At 36.7% G+C, this 22,669-nt stretch overlaps 1 protein-coding gene across 5 annotated transcripts in view; it reads left to right on the top strand.

The window, feature by feature from the left end:
- The window catches only part of TPRG1 (tumor protein p63 regulated 1), a 213,613-nt gene that overhangs the window by 120,326 nt on the left and 70,618 nt on the right, over positions 1 to 22,669 (top strand). For all 5 annotated transcript variants that reach the window (XM_078068063.1, XM_078068056.1, XM_078068066.1 and 2 more), the window contains exon 4: positions 12,609 to 12,785. In XM_078068063.1, the coding sequence (XP_077924189.1) occupies positions 12,609 to 12,785 (177 nt within the window). The remainder of the gene's footprint in view (positions 1 to 12,608; positions 12,786 to 22,669) is intronic.

Below are 22,669 nucleotides of genomic sequence, written 5' to 3'. Positions count from 1 at the left end.
AGTCGTTAAGCGTCTGCCTTCTGCTCAGGTCATGATCCCAAGGTCCTGGGATCGAGCCCAGCATCAGGCTCCCTGCTCAGCCAGGAGCCTGCTTCTCACTCTCCCACTCCCCTTGCTTGTGTTCCCTATCTAGCTGTCTCTCTCTGTCAAAAAGATAAATAAAATCTTTTTTTAAAAAAAGTAGAAATCAATAAAAAAAAAATGGAGAAAATTAATGAAGCCAAAGTTGGTTCTCTGAAAGGTCCACTAAGGTTGAGAAACTTTTAGCAAGGCTGACAAAGAAAAAAAGAGAGAAGATATGGATTACCAATATCAGAAATGAAATGGGATATCCCTACAGACCCTGCAAACAATAAAATAATAAGTGCAAAAAATAGTAAGTGATTATAGCTAAACACTTTACACACATAAATTTGCCAATTTAGATGAAATGGATCAATTCCTCAAAACACTCAAATGACCACAACTCACTCAGTATAAAGTAGATAATTTCAACAGCCCTATAACAATTAGGAAATTGAATTTGTAATTAAAGCCTCCCCAAAAAAGAAATCTCCAGGCCCAGATGGTTTCACTGGAGAATTCTATGAAATGTTTAGAGATGCATGAGCACCAATTTACATAATCTTTTTCGGAAAATAGAAGAGGAAGAAACAATTCCCACCTCATTCTATGAAGCCAGTATTAACCTGATACTAAATCCAGACAAAGACAGGAAAAAATAAAACTACGAACCAATATCTGTCATGAATATAAATGCAAAAATTCTTATTGAAATGTTAGCAAATAGAAATTAAGCAACATATAAAAATAATTATATATCATGACCAAGTGGGGTTTATTCGAGGAATATAAGACTGGTTCAGTATTGGAAAATTAATCAGTGTAATCCACCATATTAACTGGCTAAAGAAGAAAACTTAATGGTCAGATCAATTGATGCTGAGAAAACATTTGGCAAAATTTAACACATACATTTATGGTAAAAGCTCTCAAAAAAATAATAGAGGGGAACTTTTTCAATTTGATAAAGAACATTTACATAATACCTGTAATTAACAGCATGCTAGTGGGAAAAGACTAGTGTTTTCTTCTTAAGATTGGGAAGAAGGCAAAGGAGGCAACTCTCACTACCACTATTCAACATAGTACTGGAAGCTCTAGCCAACACAATAAGGCAAGAAGAGGAAATAAAAGCCACACAGATAAAAAAAAAGGAAGAAATAAAAACTGTCTGTAATTGTAGATGGCATGACAATCTTTGTAGAAAAACCCAAGAAATCTACCACAAAATTCCCAGAACTAATAAATTACTTTAATGAAGTTGCAGGGTACAGGATCATACGAAATCAGCTATATTTCTGTAGGCTAGCATTAAAGAAGTGAAAACAAATTAAAAGTACAATAACACTTATAATAACTCAAAGAAAGAAATACTTAAGTGTAAATCTAATAAAATATGTATAGGACTTGGCATGCTGATGAAAGAAATCAAAGAAAATCTAAATAAGTGAGAGACATACCATATTCATAGATTGGAAGATGCAGTATAGTCAAGATATCAATTCTCCAACATCTGACCTGTAGGTTTAACATGATTCCTTTTCAAAATCTCAGCAAGATTTTTTGCAGCTGAAAACAATATTATTCTAAAATTTTTATGGAGACAAAGGAATCAGAATAGCTGGCACAGTTCTGAAAATGAAGAATAAAGTGCATCTCACTGACAGCTCCTATTTTTTGCTCTGTGACTTCAGCCCCTGGCCATGGCTGATTGGACAAAGAGGAGCTAATCCATTAGCTGGCCCATGACCCAAAAAGACAGCTCAAAGAAATGCCTTGGACTAAAAGAATTCCTGATCTTGAGCATTTGGACTGGGAGAAACAGCTACAATGGCTATGAAAGTGGATCTGGAAGTTCAGGTACAGTCAAAATGAAGGAAACAAAGGTCATAGGCAAGGTGAAATTAAAGAGGAACAAACACTGGTAGTAAGCAGAGGGAGCACGGTAGTCAAGAAGGAACATGCGATGTGTGGAGAGACCCAGAAATCATGATATTGACAGCCCCTGAGGGAATAGCTTTTGTTCCTTGCGGCTTTCCAGCTTTCATAAAACCCAACTGTGCAATGGTTCCTGCTCTTGGATTTCTGTGGGATGCCTCAGAGTATTTATATATCTCCTCCTTCTGGGCTTGCCCGATCTGGGCTGTGTCTCCTGTGTCCAAAGAGCTGAACTAACATAGTACAGTCAATAGACATCTCTCCCATTTAAAAAGAATAATACAATGGAGGTGGCAAGAAGTGAGCATTTGTTGTATCTTGTCTCACTGTTCTTTCTTCTCTGCCGCCTTCTCAAAATTAGGCCTTGTTCTTCTGCCAGCTTTTTTGGCTTCTGATCAAGTGAATACCCCAAAGTCAATTCAGGGGAGGAGAGAGCTCCTCAGGGGGTGGGCCTCCTATTAGCCCCTGGTGTGCTGTGGGGGACTTGAGCTATTCAACAGCTATTCAGTCCTTTTGTGGAGAAGAGAGAAGGATGGGGTGTGCCCAGAGCCTTTTCTTCTGTGTAGCTTTTAAAATATCCTCTTACTGATGGTTCTGTGACAGGAAGAGCAAAGTTGCCTGGTTGTGTGGGAAAAATAAATGGGAGAAGCAGCTGGTTGGGATGTATATTGCCTGGGCTGGGGGTCCCAAAAGCTGGATTCTAGTCTTGACTCTGTCACTTAGTGCTAGATGCATGTCGCTTTATTGGGGCTTGGTTTCTCCATCTATAAAGCAGAGGGTAACAACCATTTAATATTAAAAACATTCATCAGTCACAAAGAAACTGTGGTTGTTCCAGTATGGGATGTGGCTTCTGCTTACATCTCCCTCCACTCCCTTACTTGTTCCCTTTGCCTTGGTCATGCCGGCTTCCTTGCTGTTTTATGAAATGTGATGTATCCTGTCTCCGTGCCTTTGCACTAACTCTTCACTTTACCTAGAGACTATTTCCACAGATATTCTCATCTCCCTTTTACCTGGTCTCTATGTTTATGTGTCCATTTCCTTTTGTCTGTGTGCCTTCCTAGAATGTAAGCAGGAGAGGAACAGGGGCTTGTTTGGCTCACCACTATACCAGTAGAGTGTGGAGCATAATAATGGACCAATAAATATTTGTTGGATCATTAAGGGGGATTATTTTTGGACTGGATACCTAGTATTGTTTCTCTAAAGAGATACCTTCCTTGGGGCACCTGGGTGGCACAGTCGGTTCAATGATATCCAACTCTTGATTTTGGCTCAGGTCATGACCTCAGAGTCATGAGATCGAGTTCTGCATTGGGCTCCACACTCAATATGATCTGCTTGAGATTCTCTCCTCTCCCTCTGCCCCTCATCCCTGCTTGTGCACTCTCTCTCTCTCAAATACATAAAGAGAGAGAATCTTAAGCAGTCTCCACACCCAGCACAGAGCCCTACTTGTGGCTCCATCTCATGACCCTGAGATCATGACCCGAGCTGAAATCAAGAGTCTGATGTTAACCAACTAAGCTACCCAGGCGCCCCTGTTGCAAAGGTGTTTAAAGGGAATTTAAAAGAATTCTTCTTCATTGTTTTCTTCTCCTCCTCCTCTTCCTTCTTCATCATCACCATCATCATCACCATCACCATTATATTAATAGCCAATGAAAATTGAGTACTTTATGTGTGCTTTGTATTTTACTAAATGCTCCATAGCACTATTTTAAAAAAAATTCACAACAACCCTATGAGGTATGTGTATATTATTATTATTTTCATTTTAGAGATTTGGAAAAAAGGATTTTAGAAAAGATAAGTAACTTTTGCAAGATCTCACAGCTAGCAAGGGGCAGAACTGCATCTCTAACTCTGGGCTGTGTGATAGGAAGCCCACCACTGCTCAGGAAACTAGCACTTGAAGTGTACCATGAAATGAAGACCCATTTGTGATTAAAATGAGTCTTAAGCTCACAGGAGTATTGACAAAACTACTGGCCAAGTGCAGTTTGTCTTCGGGACAGGGACATAAAAAAAGAAATTAACATTCACAAAGCAATTTCTCTGTGCCAGGGCTAGGTTGGGACTATGACATAATATAATGATTCCTTCTGGTTAGTTATTTTGGCTGGGAGACTAAGAAGCAGAAGAGGTTCACTCCTGGAGTTTAAAGAACTTTTGATAAAGTGAGGGTGGTCGTGATTAGTTATTTGCATTGGGAAAGTACTCCTTAGAAATACTCTGTAGCTTTCCACTCTGAAAAGTTGAGTAAGTCCACAAATCTTCCAGTGCCACCTACAAATTCTTTGGGTTTAGGCTCAAAATGGTTCCACCTCAGTGCCTGAGAGATCAGCTCCTGAAAATGTTTTGGTCTTTTAAAACCTTCTGCATCTGGATAGCTTTTAGAAGGAGAGATGCCCAGGATTCCATCTCAGCGATCCTGAGTCAGAATCTTCGTGGGTGCTACCCTCCCTTTTTATGGTAATTCTGTTTTCATGATTTTCATTTACATACTGTGCAAACACGTGTCTTCCAACAAATCATTCTGTGCATGTCGCTCTGCGTGTTTGCACATGCTGTTCCCTCCATCTAAAATTAATTAATCTGCCTTCCGCATCAAGCTATTTAAAAAGCTTCTTCAAGCACACTTTATCCAGAGCCTTACCTCATTTCCTCGGTGGTCTTAAATGCCTTCCAGTAGAGCAGAGTGGTTAATCAAAAGCATGGTTTCTAGAGGCAGACACCCTCTAGAACTGTAGTTCCAGAATTGGGCAAGTTATTTCACCTTTTTATGTTTTAGTTCCTCATCTATAAAATGGGGAGAATGACACATCCTCACAGGATAATGTGAGCATAAATGAAGTAATTTATACGAAGAACTTAGACCAAAACCTTATTCAAAGTAAGCATTAAATCAATGTTAGACATTAACTGGGATTTCCATAGCACTGTATACAAATTTCCATGTTATTATTTATCACTCTATACCACAGTACCTGATTTATGTTCTCCCACATTAGATTATAAGCTTTTAAGGACAGGGATAATTATAGAGGACTTTATAGTCTGAGGACCTACATAATGTCTTTAATAAAGCACAACTGATCCTTGAACAATGAAGGGGTTATGGGTGCTGAGCCCCCACCCCTGTAATAAAAAATCCATCTATAATTTTTGACTCCCCACACTTTACTAAGAGCCCACTGTTGACTAGAAAGCTTACCAATAACAAAGTCAATGAACACCTATTTTGAATGTTATATGTATTATATACTGTATTCTTACAATAAAGTAAGCTAGAGAAAAGAAAATGTTATTAAGAAAATCAAAATACTGGGGCGCCTGGGTAGCTTAGCCGTTAAGCATCTGTCTTCAGCACAGGTCATGATCCCAGGGTCCTGGGATCGAGTTCCATGTCGGGCTCCCTGCTCCATGGGAAGCCCGCTTCTCCCTTTCCCAGTCCCCCTGCTTGTGTTCCCTCTCTCGCTGTCTCTCTCTGTCAAATAAATAAATAAAATCTTTAAAAAAAATCAAAACACATTTACTGTACTGTACTATATTTACCAAAAAAAAATCTGCATATAAGTGGACACACAGTTCAAACCTATGTTGTTCAAGCATCAAGTGTATAGACACTCAGCAATATTACTTGATTACATGAAGAGATTTCATTTCCTTCCTAATGAATGGTGGTTTGGTAAAGAGGAGAGAATAAGGGTTTAAAGTGAAACATACCTTGGATGAATCCTGGCTGTGTTATTTGGAGCAAGTTAGCTTCTTGTGTTAGTCAACTTAGGCTGCTGTAACAAAATGCCCATAGACTTGGTGGCTTAAACAACGGACATTTATTTCTCACAGTCCTGGAGACTGAGAAGTCTTCGATCAAGATGCCCACAGATTTGGTTCTCAGTGAGGGCTCTCTTCCTGGCTTGCCTTCTCATTCACATCCTGGAGGGAGGAAGTTCTGTCTCTTCCTCTTCTTTTTTTTTTAAAGATTTTATTTATTTATTCCTCTTCTTATAAGGACAGTAATCTCATCATGGGAGCTCCATCGCCATGACTTCATTTGCACCTAATCACCTCCCAATGGCCCCACCGCTTACTACCATCATTTTGGAAGTTAGGGCTTCCACATTGGAATTTTGAGGGGAAATAAATATTCAGTCTGTTGTACCTCCCTGAGTCTCCGCTTCCTCACCTGTACTCATCCAGACTGTTTGATGAAGATTAAAACAGGTAATATTTGTATAATATCTGGCAAAGTACCTGATCCAGAGAAGACCCCCAGTAAGTGAAGGCTTTTGATTATAACCTAAGATAAATGCATGGCAGAATTATTCATATGCATGCAGATCTCAGAATTGTCATATATGTATGTATATATATATATATATGGATATACATACATATACACATACACACATATAAATTATATATATATGTATAGTTTCCTAAGTAAAGCTCATTGTTTATAGTTTTATTATATTTTTTAGAACTCAAAAACTCTGTTGTTTTCTGAGGGGAAAAAATGGCCATTGTTTTCACTTATTCAGGAAAAAATAGCCTTTGTGAATACATGAATGGATGTTTCTAGGTCCATCCTGTCTATGTTTTATGGGGACACTTTGTCTATCCTACAAGGGTATACATTAAGGAAGTGTTAAAAAAAAAAAAAAAAAAAAAAACTTAATACTCCTGAAAACTTTTTCCATGTGTTCATTCCAAAGAATCATTCCTGTTTTTCAACTTGTGCTTTTTCAGCACAGAGATCTCATACCTAACGGCAGGAAATGAAGTGTTGATCAGAGAACATTCTTCAAGGGCATCAAATAGATAGATGCCTGGGGTTCCTTTTCCTCAGCCCTGTGGACAGTGGGCTGGGAATCTAGAGACCTGAGTCTGTGGATTTGTGTTAAAATTATAAAATCTCATCACACCTTTGGGTGCCATATTAGCTCTTCTCTACATGATTTCATCTCACATCTTAGAGAATTGTGTATTCCTTAAGAGCAGAATACTCTTCTCACTATTCCCAGTAGCCACCACAGAACTTGGAATATGCCTGGCTCTGTGGGGTAGTAGGGAGAAAACCAAACCACAGGAAGTCAGGTCAGGGGATCTGAGAACAAAGAAGGTTTGTGGGCATCGGGTTTTTATTAGAATACTGTGTTTACTTGGAGGGTCCCCTATTTTAAACAAATTGGAGAGGCCCCAGGAAAGAATAACCAAATGACTGAAAGAATTTAATGTGGATTATTTAGCTAAAGGTTTTTTAAGACTTCACTTAACTCAGGGGGAGGGAAATTGCTTTGCTTCAATGCCATGCATTTTTCATCTGTTTATGTTTCAAGAGCAAACCCAAATTGGATTCTCTTCAGGGCCTGGAACCCAGTGGGTGCTCAGGGAATATGTGTGGAATGAATGATTCAGTGTTTTCCTCCTGGGTTGCCGATTTCTGGCTAGCCAAGAAACTGTCTTCCTCTTTTAAGGTCTGGGCTATGCTAAGAGGCTGGAGGGGCACACGAAGGAAGATGGATTTGTTAACCAGGTATAGTCACTCTATTCAGTATTAGGGAAGCTGTTTCTACTGGCTGGTGGGTGGGTGTGTGTGTGTGTGCGTGCGCACGCACGTGTGCTTGTCTATAAGTATGGTGGAATAATGTTAGAAAAAAACATTTTTGGAGGAAAATAATTTCAAAACCACAAATTGATGTGACACAGCCTTAAAAGAGCAACTGAAAGTATTGTTAGGGGTAGGGCTGTGGCCACTGGGAAAGCGTCTGGATGGTTTGAGTGACTGGATGGGAGCCCTGGAAACTTGCTCTGACAGGTCGCCGGTCATTGCTGGTTCGCTGTTGCCCTCTGCTGGCAAAACTGTTGTCATCCCAGGAAACCACAAATCTCACGGAGTTCCTAGATTCCCTTTTATACTGGGGTGTCCTGGCCCTTCATCAAATAGGGAAATGCCGCTAGTGCTGAGGAACAGCGGTGGCAACAGGGGATGCGACAAATCCTCCGTCAGGAGACACCGGGTCTCACAACTAAGAGGATGAATCTTATGGTTTTAGTTTTTCATGCTCTGCTCACTTGCTAAGATCATGATCTCTCTTGGCTCTGTGTTGGGCATAGTGAGGGGACACAGACAGGACTAAAACACCTCTCTACACTAGGGTGTCTCTCATCAAATGTGGGGCAACAAGAGGATATTCTGGAGATAGACATCACTGTAATATAGAGCAGATTGTGACTTGAGCCACAGCTGAGGCTCTGATAAAAAGCTTGTGTGTATTTAATGCAAAGAAAGAGGACATCCACTTTGTGGGGGGTGGGCTGGAGACTGGTGAGGGTGAGTCTCCATGAAATAGATAGCATTTAAACTGGGGACTTGAAGGATAGGTGAGATTATTTTTTTTTTTTTAAAGTATCTCTTTATCATAAAAGTAGAATATGTTCATGGCCAAAAGAAATTAAACACTGGCTAATAAAAGCATGAAAAGAAATGGAAGTCATTTGAAATCCCAGCACTCAGAAATAATCACTGTTACCATTTTGATCTATGGATTTGTTGTTACAAAGTTGGAAGTATACTGAAAGTAACATTTTGTATCCTCTCTTTCTGACTTTTAAGGCATGAACATTTTCCCAATGTTACTGATTAGTTTTTGAAACTGTGCTATTTTATGGGGGAGTATTTCAATGTGTAAACGTGAGGATAGGATTCCCAAACAGCATGAGCCAAGGCATATGGCTTGCACAGCACAAGGATTGTTCATTCTTTACTAATTCATTTCAGAAATACTTTTTGGACACATGCAACCTTGGAGACACGATGTGAAGAACTGACTGTCTTTGTGGCATTTATAGTATAGGAAAGGAGGCAGACGCTAATTAGGTCATCATAGAAATAACTGTAAAATTGCATCTGGGATAAATACTATGAAGGAGAAATGTGTGGTGTTATGTAAGTGTACATTAGGAAGAACAGAAGTAGTCACAGAGGTCTGGGAAAGCTTGCCTGAGTAAGGAGTAATTGAGCTCAGCACTATAGCAGTTAGGTAAAGAATCTCAGGAAGAAGCAGCATATGAAAAGTTGCTTTAGTAGGAGTGGGCGTGTTAAATGCAAGAAACTGAAAGATCAAGAAGAATGAGTGCAGAGTCTTGGCCTGGGATGAGGTTGAAGAAGTAGGTAGGGCTTGACTGTGGACAGCATCTTAGACCAGGTGAAGAACTTTTGTCATTTCTTAGAAGAGCTCTGGGGAACTGTTGAAATGTTTGAAGCCAAAGTGGAGAGGTGGGGGCCAGATTTGTTTTTTTCAAAAGGTCCCCCTCATTGCAGTATGGTGGAGAGGTTAGGAGGGAACAAGAGTAGATGTAGGTAAAATGGGTCTAGGTGACTAGTAGTCCAAACCTAGTAAGAGGGTGATTGAAATAGTCTAAGCAGGAGATGAGGGAAGACTGGATCGGGGTGGTGAAGGTCAAGATGGAGATAAGTGGGTGGTGTTGAGAAATATTTTTGGAGTCAAATGTTTAGGACCTGGCAGGTGAGGTGAGGAAAAGGGAGAGTTCAGAATGACTCCCTCCTAAGTCTCTGGCTTACATAACTGGAAGGAGGGTTCTTTTCCAAGATTGGGAACACTGGAGGAGGAACAAGGTTTGAAAGGGACAGTGATAGGTGTTTTCTCAGGGGAAAGGTTTCCCAGAGAGCACAGTCCCAGGAGTGGTATATATCATCACATCAGCTCCTTCCAGAAGTGGGTTTTATCACATTCTCATACCAACTGAAGGACGCTCTATTTGGAGGTGGATGGTATTGGGAAAAAAGCCAATACCATGGCTGGGTTTTGTGTCTCTCTACCTTGTCTTTAAAATGAGGGTAATAACATCCAGTCCAAAGGGTTGTTGTGAGGTTTAATAGGACCATCAATATCCAAGGACTTTGTAAATCTCCACAATATGTTACTGTTACTCCTATCCCTATATTTGTTGTGGATATTGTTGCCAACCCAACTTCAATTATGTTAATATTGGGAATATGAAATTCAATGTTTTTTCCATGAGTTATTTGGGGAAAAAGGTGTGATTGAAGTCTAAATAAATACATATACCACCCAGGAGCTAGAGATGTGGCCCCAAACTATTTATAAATCTGTGTGTTTACTTGAATTCAGACTTTCCCGACATGTAAATTATGCAGAATCTGTGTCACAGCAGAGCACTCTGTGTTCCTAAAAAGAATTCTCTTTTTTCCCAAATCCTTTACCTTTTAAAATAAATCTCATTATGGAGTGCTGACATTTTCAGTAAAACCATTCAACCAAAAGCTGTGGTTTTTTTAGACTAAAACCAAGTCTGGTTTATTAGGCAGCAGCTTTTTAACTTGCTGCTAAGTAGATGCAAGCTATTTAGAGAAATTTATGTAGATATCTGATAAGACATTTCAGAGTCCCCGGTGTCTTTCTGACTAAGACTGAGAGTGTTAAACAGATTATCTAGAATTCCTTCCTTTTCTCTGTGCATCAGGAGTTGAGTATGGCAGTGTTATTGGAGTGGATGGACACAGTCAAACCAGGATTTAAACCAGATCTCTCAGACTCTACACCATATTCTACTATCTGCTATCATATTATAGTTGACTGACTTCAGATGTGACTTTCTTCAAAGGGTTGTGGGGGATGTAGAACTAATACTTATATCACCTCATGGCCGCCATACAATAGGGCCTCTCTCAGTGATCCCAGCCTTCTTGTTTTTCCCTTTTCCGCTTTTCTCTCTATTCTTCTCTTTTATCTTTTTTCTCTCTTTCACACGTCTACTGTTCCTTGCACTGATTTAACTACTGACTTGTCTTACCTGTCTGTGTTTAGGTTATGCTGTACTAGGGGATGGCATATATCTGGATTACCCAAAATTCCTTTGTGACTCAGGTCCCTGCCACTGATAATGATAGCTGATTTATAGAGCACTGATTGAGAATCATTTCCCCTAATCCTCTCCCCAAACTTAGATGAGTGCTAGTATTGTCTCCATTTCACAGATAAGGAACATGAGCCAAAGACAGGTCAAATATCCTATCTTACAGAGTTAGTAAATTATAGAGCTGGAAGATTTCACCCCCACCCTCATCTAGCCCAACAACCTTCAAAATTTTTGATTAGCACTCATTTATTCACTCAACAGACACTTATTTAGCGTAGGCTATTTGACAGGAACCAGATAGAGTGAGTAGCCCAACGGACACAGTCTCTGCCTTCATGGAACACACACACACACACGCAAACACACACACACACACACACACACATATACAAGATACTGAGCTCATACTGACTGGCATTGTCCTCCCCTCTGTACTATGGTGTCCATTCTGATCAGTCAGTGTCCACATGGTACTTACTTCTAAATGTTTTACATATCATTCCTTCTTAACAAAAAGCAATGGGTTTGGATGCTTTGAGAGAGCATGATAGAGAGCCAAGTTTATACAGAAACTGAAGAAACACTCTTTGCATGAGGCATCTGACTATGATTTGGACAGTTAAGGTTCTTAGCCTGCTGTGAGATAATGCTATAGTCCATAGGTAATGGATTTGCTCCTAAGATCAAAGAGATGCTATTTAATAAAATAAACAGGGGAGTGATGTCATTCTGTTCGTATTTTAAAAATAGCACTGTGGTTACTCTGTGAGAATGGGTGGGAATAGGATGCCCATTCTGTCTTTACATTAGATTGATTCTGTGTAGTGAGGATTCAGGTATGAATCAGTCACAGATCATCCTCTTCAAGTCTTTTAGGGAAAACAAAATGTGTACTGAAATAATTCTAATAAAACTCATGAGTGCTATATCCTAAAGACTATAGTAGATAGACAGCAAAAGTGCTGTGGGTGAGAGGATTTACAGACCCTGTGCACTTCCTTCTAACCAGACACCACTGTTTGGATTTCTTCTTGTTTTCTCTGGTGGAGATTCTGTTGAGTCAGAATTTTCCATGCATGCCCTGAAAGGGTCTCAAGGCCAAAGCAAATCAATATAGTAAACACTTATCTAGTGTCTACTTTGTCCTTGGCTCATAAGAACACCACTACACTTGTTCAAGGATATCATAGGATGAACAGATGCAGTGATGGCTTGGGGATCAGTGCACCTGTGTTAGTCTCCATTTTACCTCCACTCAGCAACATACCTTTTGGGGATTAGAAAAGACAAGTGTGTAGTGAGTAAGGTTTGTGGTAAGAATTGAGTTAGAAACATAGATGTTTTGGTGTCCTTGGAGGAAGATGAAGGCTTTCTAGCGAACAGGGAAGATGTGAAGGAACACGAATCAGGTGGCTGCCAACATGATACAAACTTGTCATTCCCCTCATGGATCCCTTCATGGGTACTCATCTCTGGAATCATGTATTTTCTGCAATCTTCCATCTTCCCTCCTCCCTTGGTCATGGAACTGGACTGAGAGAGAGAGGATGGCATTAGGTATTCCTCAACCCCTCTTCTGAGGTGATCAAAGCTCCCTGTTTTCTGTGTTAGTAGGGATGTTTCAGTGAGTGCCATTATCTCTAACTTGGAAAGACCATGACATCAACTCTTCTTTTCTGTGATAATTCCTACAGGATAGACCACTGGAACAATGAGAAGGAGAGGATTTTGCTGGTCACGGACAAGTCTCTCTTAATCTGTAAATATGACTTTATCATGCTCAGCTGTGTGCAGTTGCAACGGATTCCCCTGAGCTCTGTCTACCAAATCTGCCTGGGCAAGTTTGTCTTTCCTGGGATGTCACTGGACAAGTGAGTGTGATGCCTTAACTTTGGAAAAGTGGTTCGGTGGGGGTATGTCATGTAGGGAATCAATCACAAAGTTCAGTTTAGAATGGTAAGCTGGGTGAACCCAAGGGAGAAAAGTAAAGCTCTACAGTTGAATTCATCAATTATTGAGTTTCTACTCTATGTTGGACACCAGGGATACAACTTTAAGTAAATTTGTACTTTAATATGAGAACATGAGAAATAAATAGTTGAATGTAAGATGGAAAGAGCTGTGGGTGCATGGAGGAAATATTCTCAACCTAATTTGTGTGGCAGAGAATCAGAGAGGCTTTCCTGGAGAAGGATTTGAGCCTATATTTGACATTGGGTGGGAGTTGGCCAAAGAAGGAGAACAAAAGTTTAACATTCCAAGCTGAAGGAACAGCACAGCCAAAGGAGTAGAGGTGGAAAAAGTGTAATGCTTTTGGAAATTGAAATTATTCTGTAAAGCTGAGTGGACAGAATCTATGATGGTTAATAGCTCTTAAAAGAAGTCTCTTTGAGATCTTCCCTAGGAGCTTAGTGGAGATGACATCAACTATCTCAGAGATGTTGACATTCACCAAGATACCTGATGAGATCTATAGAAAAGGGTTGCTGAACTAAGCTCTTGCTATGGTCTTGGAAGGAACTGCCTTTCCTAAATATTTTATATTTAAGCCAGAAGGAGAGCCTTTGAATGTGAGCTTCTCCCATTGGTGAGCTCCTTGAGGGCAAGTACATTATGTTTGTTTGTTTAGTTTTGTATCGTTGAACACCTGGCCTTGGCCTGGCACATAGTAAGAGCAGGAAAACCTTTCTACGATGTTGAAAAATGCACAGTTCAATCAAGTGGTTGGTTTCCTTACAAAAAACACACCATATCAAAGATCTGTTTTTTAATTTACTTTTCATGGATGTAAGATGCAACAAATTGATTTAGTTTGCTGAATTTTTGAACTGGTGGATTTTTCAATTATATAAGCAATTGTAAATATATTTTTAAACATCTTAAAATGTTTATTTTCAGGAAATCTCTCTCTCACCCTAGACTCTCAGTTCTCAAGCATTATCTCCCTAGGTAATAGCCAATAATTACATGTTGTTGTTGTTGTTTTAAAGAAATAATGTGCAAATATACAAGAACACAAATGTTTTTGTATGTATTTATGTGTATTTATACATATTTGTAAGTATATATCTGTATGTGTACATTTATCATAAATTATTTTACCCAATGGGAACACATGTCATAAACTGTTCTGCCTCAAGATATTTTACCCAATGATATACCTTGGAGATTTTATTATATAATCATATAGATCAACCTCAGTCTTTTTAATAGTGCAGAATATTTTATTTGAAAGCTAATCTATTTATCCAGCCCCTCATTAATGGATATTTATTTTTATTTTTACCTTTGCTATTACAAACAATGCTGCTATAACTATTCTTGTGTATAGGAGTTGGCACAGATATAAAAATGTATCTATAATGTAAATTCCTGTAAGTGGAATTACTAGGTCAAAAATCTTGTGAATTTTAACTAATAGATGTTGCCAAATTGCCTTCTACACAGGTAACACCAATTTACACTCTATATTATTATAAAGTGTATTATAGAGTGTATTATATTATTTATACTTTACACAAAGTATACGAGTATCCTTTTCCACATATCTTCACCAATATCACACATTATGAATCTTTTCTTGCTTTGCCAGTGAGATAAAGAAAAACATCTCATTTTTGTTTTAATGCCCATCGCTAGAAGTTGAAAGGAGCTGAGGGTGTTTTTCTTGTGTTAGAAAGCCATTTTATTTATTTTTCTGTGAACTGCCTATTTATGACAACGACCCATGTTTTTTCTATTAGGATATTGAATTTTTTCTTATTGATTTGTAAGAGCTCTTTATCTGTAAAAGAATTTGGCCTCTTGGGGCGCCTGGGTGGCTCAGTCGTTAAGCGTCTGCCTTCGGCTCAGGTCATGATCCCAGGGTCCTGGGATTGAGCCCCACATCAGGCTCCCTGCTCCACGGGAAGCCTGCTTCTCCCTCTCCCACTCCCCCTACTTGTGTTCCCTCTCTCACTGTGTCTCTCTCTGTCAAATAAACAAATAAAATCTTAAAAAAAAAAAAAAGAATTTGGCCTCTTTTCTGCCTTATATATTACAAATATTTTTCTCAGTTTGTCATAGCTCTTATTTATAATGCTTTTTTTTTTTTTACTTTCTTTGAATTTTAGGTTGTCAAATTTATCAGTCTTTCAAATCAACTTTCTAAGTTTACTTCTTTTTGTGGAAGACTTTCTTCACATTGAAATTACAAAATATATTCCAAGTTTTATTCAAGTGTTTTTATAATTTTATTTTTTTAAATAGTTAAATTTGCATTTCATCTAGAATTTACCTTAAGTGAGGAGGAAAAAGATATGGAACCAGCTTTATTTTTTACCTAAATGGCAGGTTAGATTTCTCAGCATCATTTGTTCAATACTGCATCTTTTCCTCTTTATCATATAACCTTTATCATGTGTATTTGTCTTTATTTCTGGAATCACCATTCCATTTATCTGTTTATTAAAGTACAAAGTGGTTTCCATTATTATAATATTTTATTATGTTTTAATATCTGATAGTTACTCCTCTGTTCTTTTTAAGATTTTTTAAAAAGAATTTATGTTTATTTATGCATATTTACTTTTCTTCAGCTTGCTTAATTAAAAAAAATCCTATTTTTACTAGGATTCTCAAATATTAAATCAACCTTGCATTGTTAAGATAAACACATTTAGTCATGATGTTTTGTTCTTTTTACACATTGTTGGATTCAGTGTGCTAATATTTTATTAAGGAGTTTTGTGTCTATGTTCATGAGAGATATTGGTCTATTATTTCACATTTGCAATGTTTTATAAACATTGGGTTATTTCATAATTCTTTGATTTTGTGTTAATTTTGGTAAATTTTATTTTTCAAGGAATTCGTTACATTTACTGACATTGTTGTATTTGAAAGTGTAAATTTGTCAGTAACATTCCATTTTTACCCCATTAATGTGTATAAGATATTTAGTGATATCCCTTTTCTTTCCTGATTTTGGTGCTTTGTGTTTTCTCTTTTTCTGTCAATGGACCTGTCAATATTTTTGGTTTACAAGAACATGCTTTTCATTTTGTTAATTTTCACTATCATTTGATTTTTATTTTGTTGATTTCTGCTCTTTGATTTATTATTTTTTCCCATTCTCCTACTTACTTTCGGTTTACTTTTCTTTTTCTTTTTTTTTTTTTTTTAACTTCTTAATTTGAAACCCAAGGGCATCAATTTTAGGCCTTTCTTCTTTTCTGATATGAGTATTTAAAGCTCTAAATTTTCTTCTAAGGACTGCCTTTACTGGATCTCACAGATTTTGATATGTTGTGCTTCTATTATCATTCAGCAAGAAGTAGTCTCTAATTTTTCTTGTGATTTCTTCTTTGAGCCATGAATACTTTAGAAGTTGTATTGGCTAATTTCCAAATATTTTGAGTTTTCTTAAGATTTTAATATTATTTAATTTTAATGTAGGGAACATACAGCCTTGATTTTAATCTTTATAAATATATTGAGACTTCTTTTACTGATTGAATGGTAGTACATCTTTGTGAATGATCATGTTCATTGGAAAATAATTTTGTATGTAGTTTTCTATAAATATCAATTAGTTCATTATGTTTGACAGCATTGTTTAGGTTATCTGTATTTTTACTGATTTTTGTCTAGCTTTTTATTGGTTATTGAGAAAGGAGTGTTGAAATCTACTATAATCATGGGGTTTTCTTCTTGCCTCTATAATTTTATTATTTTTTGCTTCATGTATTTTGGGAGTCTGTTATTATGTACATATACATTTATGATTAATATGTCTTCCTGAAAAATTGAGCTTTTTTTCATTATGAAATGTTTGTTCCTCTATCTCTAGCAGCATTCTATGTGTTTAAATTTATTTTTATATTTAATATTATTATATCCACTCCATCATTTTAATACTTATTTTTTTGCATAGTAAATCTTTTTTTAATCCATTTGCTGTCCACGTCTTTGTATTCAAAAGACATTTCTTACAGAGATCACATAATTGAGTCATGCTTTTAACCCACTCTGATAATCTCTGCCTTTTAATTGGAATGTTTAGTTCCTTTACATTTTATATAATTTAATCTGATTGAAGTTGAGTCTACCTATTATTTGTTTTCTGTTTCCCCTTTCTAGTTTTTATTCCTGTATCATCTTTTCAACCACCTTTGTAATTATTTAAATCTTCCTAATTGAATTTTAATATTTCTGTTGGCTTTTTAGCTGTAACATTTTATATAATTTTGTGGTTGCTTTAGGCAGAGTTTCTCAACATCAGCACGGCTTACATTTTGGGCAGGACAATTCTTTGGTGTGGGAAGCTGTTCTGTGCATTGTAGGATGTTTAACAGTAACTCTGGCTTGTACCCACTAGATGCCAGTAGTACCCTGCTTCTGTTATGACAATCGTAAAATGTCCCCAGACATTGCCAATGTACCCTACAGGCAAAATCACTCCATATTGAGAACGATTGCTGAAGGAATTATAAGTATTTAATTTTTCACAGTCTACTTAGAGGTAATATTGTAAGGCTACACTTCAAACAGAAACCTTGTAAACATATTGTTCCAGGAATGTAAATGTTGGATATGGTATAATAAAGTTGGTGTGACCACAGGAGAAAATGAGAAAGCAGCTTAGAAGAAAGAAGTTTATTATAATCACAGGTCCACGATAGGGGGTCACCATATGCCCCCCTGGTCAGGAGGCTGCAAGGGCAGGAGTTACGAGAAAACTTAGACCATGGTCTTTACTGGAGTTTCCACAGGAAGGGCAAGGCATGACCGGGTAATCAATTTGGGGATTGGCTAGTTTTAATAATTTTGGTGGACTTTAAGCCATATGGGTAATCCATTGTTTCTTAGTACCTGACCCTGGATTGATTAAGGCAGAAGAATGTTGCCTCGTGGCGTTTATGGACCAGATAGAAGAGGTATGGTTCTGGGTTGTTTTTTATGCATATCAATGGCGTGCTCTGGGTTGGGCCCTTTGCTATCTCTAAGAATTGGCTAGCCCCAAGAGGGGCAGTCTCTCCCCAGACAGAAAGGCTTCCTTAATATGTCAAAACATCATAATATACATTAAATATATACCTGCCTACATACATACACATGTACAATATGCATGTAGCAGTATTTACACCCCACCCTCACTGACCTTCATGGTGCAGTTGTCATGCATATTACTTCTATGTGCATTTTAAAACCCACACACTAATGTTACAAACTTTGCTTTAAGAAATTATATGTGGGGCACATGGGTGGCTCAGTTGGTTGTGTCTGCCTTTGGCTCAGGTCATGATCTCAGGGTCCTGGGATAGAGCCCCTACATCAAGCTTCCTGCTCAGTAGGGGCAGGTCTGCTTCTACCTCTCCCTCTGCCCCCCCACTTGTGCTCACTCTCTCTCCTCTCAAATAAATAAATGAAATTGTTTTTTTAAAAAAGAAGCTATATGTATTTCAAAGAAATTAGGATATATAATTGTATTTTGTATTTAAATAGATATTTTCATTTCTGATATTCTTCACTTGTTCCAGAAGATTTAGATTTCTTTTTGATGCCATAATCCATCGATATGAAAAATTAATTTTTACTATTCCTTGTACTGTAATCTGGTGATATATATACTTTAAATATTTTTATTTAGCCTTCATTCTTGAAGAACATTTTCTTTAGTTAGGGAATTCTGACTTGACATTTTCTTTTCTTTCAGCACTCTGAAGTTGTTGTTCCACTGTTTTCTGGCCTCCGTAATTTCAGAAGAGAAGTTCACAGTTACTTGAATTGCTATTCTGTGTAGTCTCTAGCTGCTTTCACATGTTACTTTTATTTTTAGTTTTCAGAAGTTTGACTGTGATGTGCCTGAGTGTGTGTGTGTGTGTGTGTGTGTGTGTGTGTGTGTGTGTGTTTAATCTTGTTTGGGATTCCCTGAGCTTCTTGCATTTAAAATTTGTGTCTTTCAACAAATTTGGAAAATTTAGGGTTATTACTTTTTAAAACTTTTTTTGTCCCATTCTCTGTGTTTTTGTTTTTGTTTTTTTTTCTGATATTTCAATTATATGTATAACAGAAATTTGGTATTATCCTACAGGTATCTGAGTCTCTATTTTTTCCTAGTCTCTTCTCTATCACATTTTCAGATTGGCAATTTCTATTGATGCAACTTCACATTTACTGACATTTTCCTTTGTCATTTCATTCTGCTATTAAGTCTATCAAGTATTTTTTTTTATTTCAATTGTTCTTTTTGTTTTAAAACATCAATTTAGTCCTCTTTTATATTTTCTATTTCTCTTAAAAGACTTCATGTATTTTCTTTTCTTTATGGGTATATTTTCCTTTATCTTACTTAGTGTAATTACAATAATTACTTTAAAGTTCTTCCTGATAGTTCCAACTTATGGGTCATCTCAAGCTTATGGGGCATCAATGGATTGCCTCCATTGATGGTCCTTTTTAAGGATAGGTCATATTTTGTTGGTTCTTGGTATACTGATTACTTTCAAATTTATTCCTCCTGGCATTGTGGGGATTTCCTTTATTTGCCCTCTAAAGCCATAGGTAGAATTTTTATGGGGAGGAAGATGGGTCTGGGTCTTTAGGTTTGTTTTTTCTATTTTGTGCAGAATTTCTAGTTGTTATCTTTAGAAGAGCTAGTCTGCTGGGCATCTATACCTAGATATTGAATTTCTATGAATGCTTTTATAAAAAGCATCTTTGGAGATATTATTTATTTTTCTCCTTAGATCTAATTAATATCATGGGTTATGTCACACATTTCTTAATACTGAAACATTTTTGTACATTCAAGGTACAAATCCACTTGGGATTATTATGTTATAATTTAATATTCCATTGAATATTCATTGCAAATTTTGAAAGTGTTTTTTGTATCAATATTCATAAATTTGATTGATATTTAGTTTTAATCTATTGGTCTGTCTTTGCAGATTTTGGTATTAATATTAGATAATTTTTAAAAGACAATGGTTTTTTTCTTTCCCCCCTCTCTTGATTTTACCAAATAAAGAAATGGATTTATCTTTTACCTAACTGATTGGTATATTTCACCTATGAACATGGAAGGACCTGGTGCTTTTTAAGGAGGAATAGCACTACAACTTTCTCAATTTTCACTATCGTATTGGCATGTTTAGACATTCTCTCTCTTTATAGTTAGTTTCTTTAATTTATTTTTTACTAGAAAATCATTCCATTTTATGGTTTCTAAATTTTTATTGAACTGAGAGAAGTAAGAAAACAGGATTAAAAGAATAATAAAAAATTATTTTATATGTAATACTTTTTTCCTTATGTGGGGATTTGAGTAGCTAATAGTTGATATCAAAGTACCACCTCTTGAGTGTACTTGTTCACTATAGAAGAATTCATTTTCCCATTTATTGTTTTTTATATTTATCTGTATTTCCTAGTGCTCTATTTGTGTATATTCTGTTGTCCATTTTGGAACTTTTTCACTTAAAGTTTAGAGTTGTTTTATATTAGATACATAAGTTTTATGAATATTAAATTTTCTTTAATTATGCTTTACCAGATATAATGTTTTATTATACTTCATATGCCCTTTTATTTTTGTGTGTTTTATCTTTGATTCAAGAATATGATTAAGGTAACTTTTTTTTTAAGTTGGAAGGTTTTTACTCCTTTAAAATATATTATTAATTTCTAGTTTTATACATTGTTTTTAGAGAATGTTTTCTCTATTTCTGTGCTTTTGGATTTACTGAATATTTTTACATTTAAATAGTTAACTTTTATCCACATTTCATAAATACTTGAATGTGCAGTCTCTGCTTCTGGGTATAGAATTTGATAACTGGTACTCAGATCCACTATCATTATGCTATTATATATGTCTTCTTTGTCTTTGCCTATTAATTAATTAATCAATTATTATTATTTTTTGGCTACTTGATCTGTCATAGACTGAGAGAGGAGAATTAAATTTTCCTTAATTACTATGGTTTTTTTTTTCTTACTTTTGTGACTTTACATTATGAATATTGATACTGTCTTGTTTGATATAGGAACACTTACAAAATTTGATATTTATTTTAGATTATAATCTTTTCCTTATAAAGTTTATCTATCTTCTTTAGTGCCTTGACTGTTTTTGTTCTTGTCTGGTGAATATTGTAAACCTTAAGTTGTTTTTCTTTGCATTTTTTCATATATATTTGCCTAGTTCTTACTATAAACCTGAGTCTCTTTGGTTTTCAGATGTTCTTATATACAGCATATGATTGAATTTTACTTTGTGATCCAACCCGGGGGTCTTTTCTTTAAATTGGTAAGATGAACCTACTTACATATAATGATATGACAGTGATAATCTTCATTCTCCCCTCTTGACTTTTGTATTATTGTATTTTTTAAATATATTACCATATTTCCTAGATTTCCATTGAGTATATTTTTTTCTTTTTTTTAAAGATTTTATTTATTTATTTTAGAGAGAGAGAGAGAGACAGAGCCCATGCATTAGCAGCGGGAGGGGGAGAGAGGGAGGGAAACAGAGAGAGAAAGAATCCCAAGCAGACTGTGCTGAGGACAGAGCCTGTCACAGGGCTCGATTTTCCGATCCTGGGATCATAACCTGAACTGAAACCAAGAACAGGATGCTTGACTGTATGAGCCACCTAGGCGCACCGAGTGTGTTTTTCTTTTAACAAGAAGGTTTATGGTCTATCTTTTTCTATGGATGACTATAAGTGTCACTTAGCACAGTATTTTTATCCTAGCCTTTTCAACCAATATCTAGTGACTTCCTAATATAAACCCATTTACATTAACAAATAAGAAGTCATTTCTTTCATCTTCTTTTTGTACTTCTCCGTCATTCATTTTTTTAAAAAACATGCCTATACTGATCATTTTTAGTTACTTCAGTGGTTATTTAAATAATATGTTTCCACTTGATGGGTCATCTTAAATAGCTTACATTGAACCTCCATTTTGAAAGATAAGAAATCTGCATATTCATACTATTCCCACATTCTCTCATCTTTCATCTCCCTTCTTTCATTAGTTTTACCAGACAAATTTCATTTTTTATGGCATATTTTATTTCCCACGAGGCACCCAATTATTACCACAGGGAGTTGATGTAATTCCAGCCCTCCTAATTAACTTGTGTGGCTTTCTCCAGATTTGCATTCTGGGGTTAGGGAGAGGAAGCCTGTGCCAACAGCTGGCCTGTTGGTAAATCTGAAGGGCTTTCCTGGGCCCCAGGAAGTAGGAACACAGTGTGACGAAGGGGTGGTGTTCTAAGTTCTGCTCAGTTTTCTAGCAAACCTCCATAGTAGATTTCCGGATTAGGAGTGGAGTCCCGGGTTTCAGCCCTGATTTTACAGCTATTAACTTTGTTTCCTCATCTCTCAAAAGGTGACATTAATCATCATTCTGCTTCATTAATAGTCTCATTGTAAGGTTCTAATGAGATAGCTTGAAAGCATTTTGTAATACACCTCATAGATATCAGCTGTTAACAAGTTCTGATTTTTCTCCCAGATAAAGGCTTTTGTTAACATGGAACTAAGTAGGTTGATTTGATTGTTGTCTTTGTTTCCAAGTCAGTTGGCCCTCCTTGGTTGGGCATTAAGTCACCATTATAAGGTCAGAGGTCAGGCAGCAGCAGGCAGAGAAGGAGGAAGAGGCAAGGGAAAATCAGCTGCTGAATAATCATAAGCCGATTCCAGAGGAAAGCTTGGACAGAGTCAGAGAATATTCTCTTGTCATAAGAAAATGCAGT

The sequence above is a fragment of the Halichoerus grypus genome, chromosome 1 (assembly GCF_964656455.1).
Source record: "Halichoerus grypus chromosome 1, mHalGry1.hap1.1, whole genome shotgun sequence".
NCBI classification, from domain to species: Eukaryota; Metazoa; Chordata; class Mammalia; order Carnivora; family Phocidae; genus Halichoerus; species Halichoerus grypus.
This window is presented reverse-complemented; position numbering and strand designations above follow the sequence as displayed.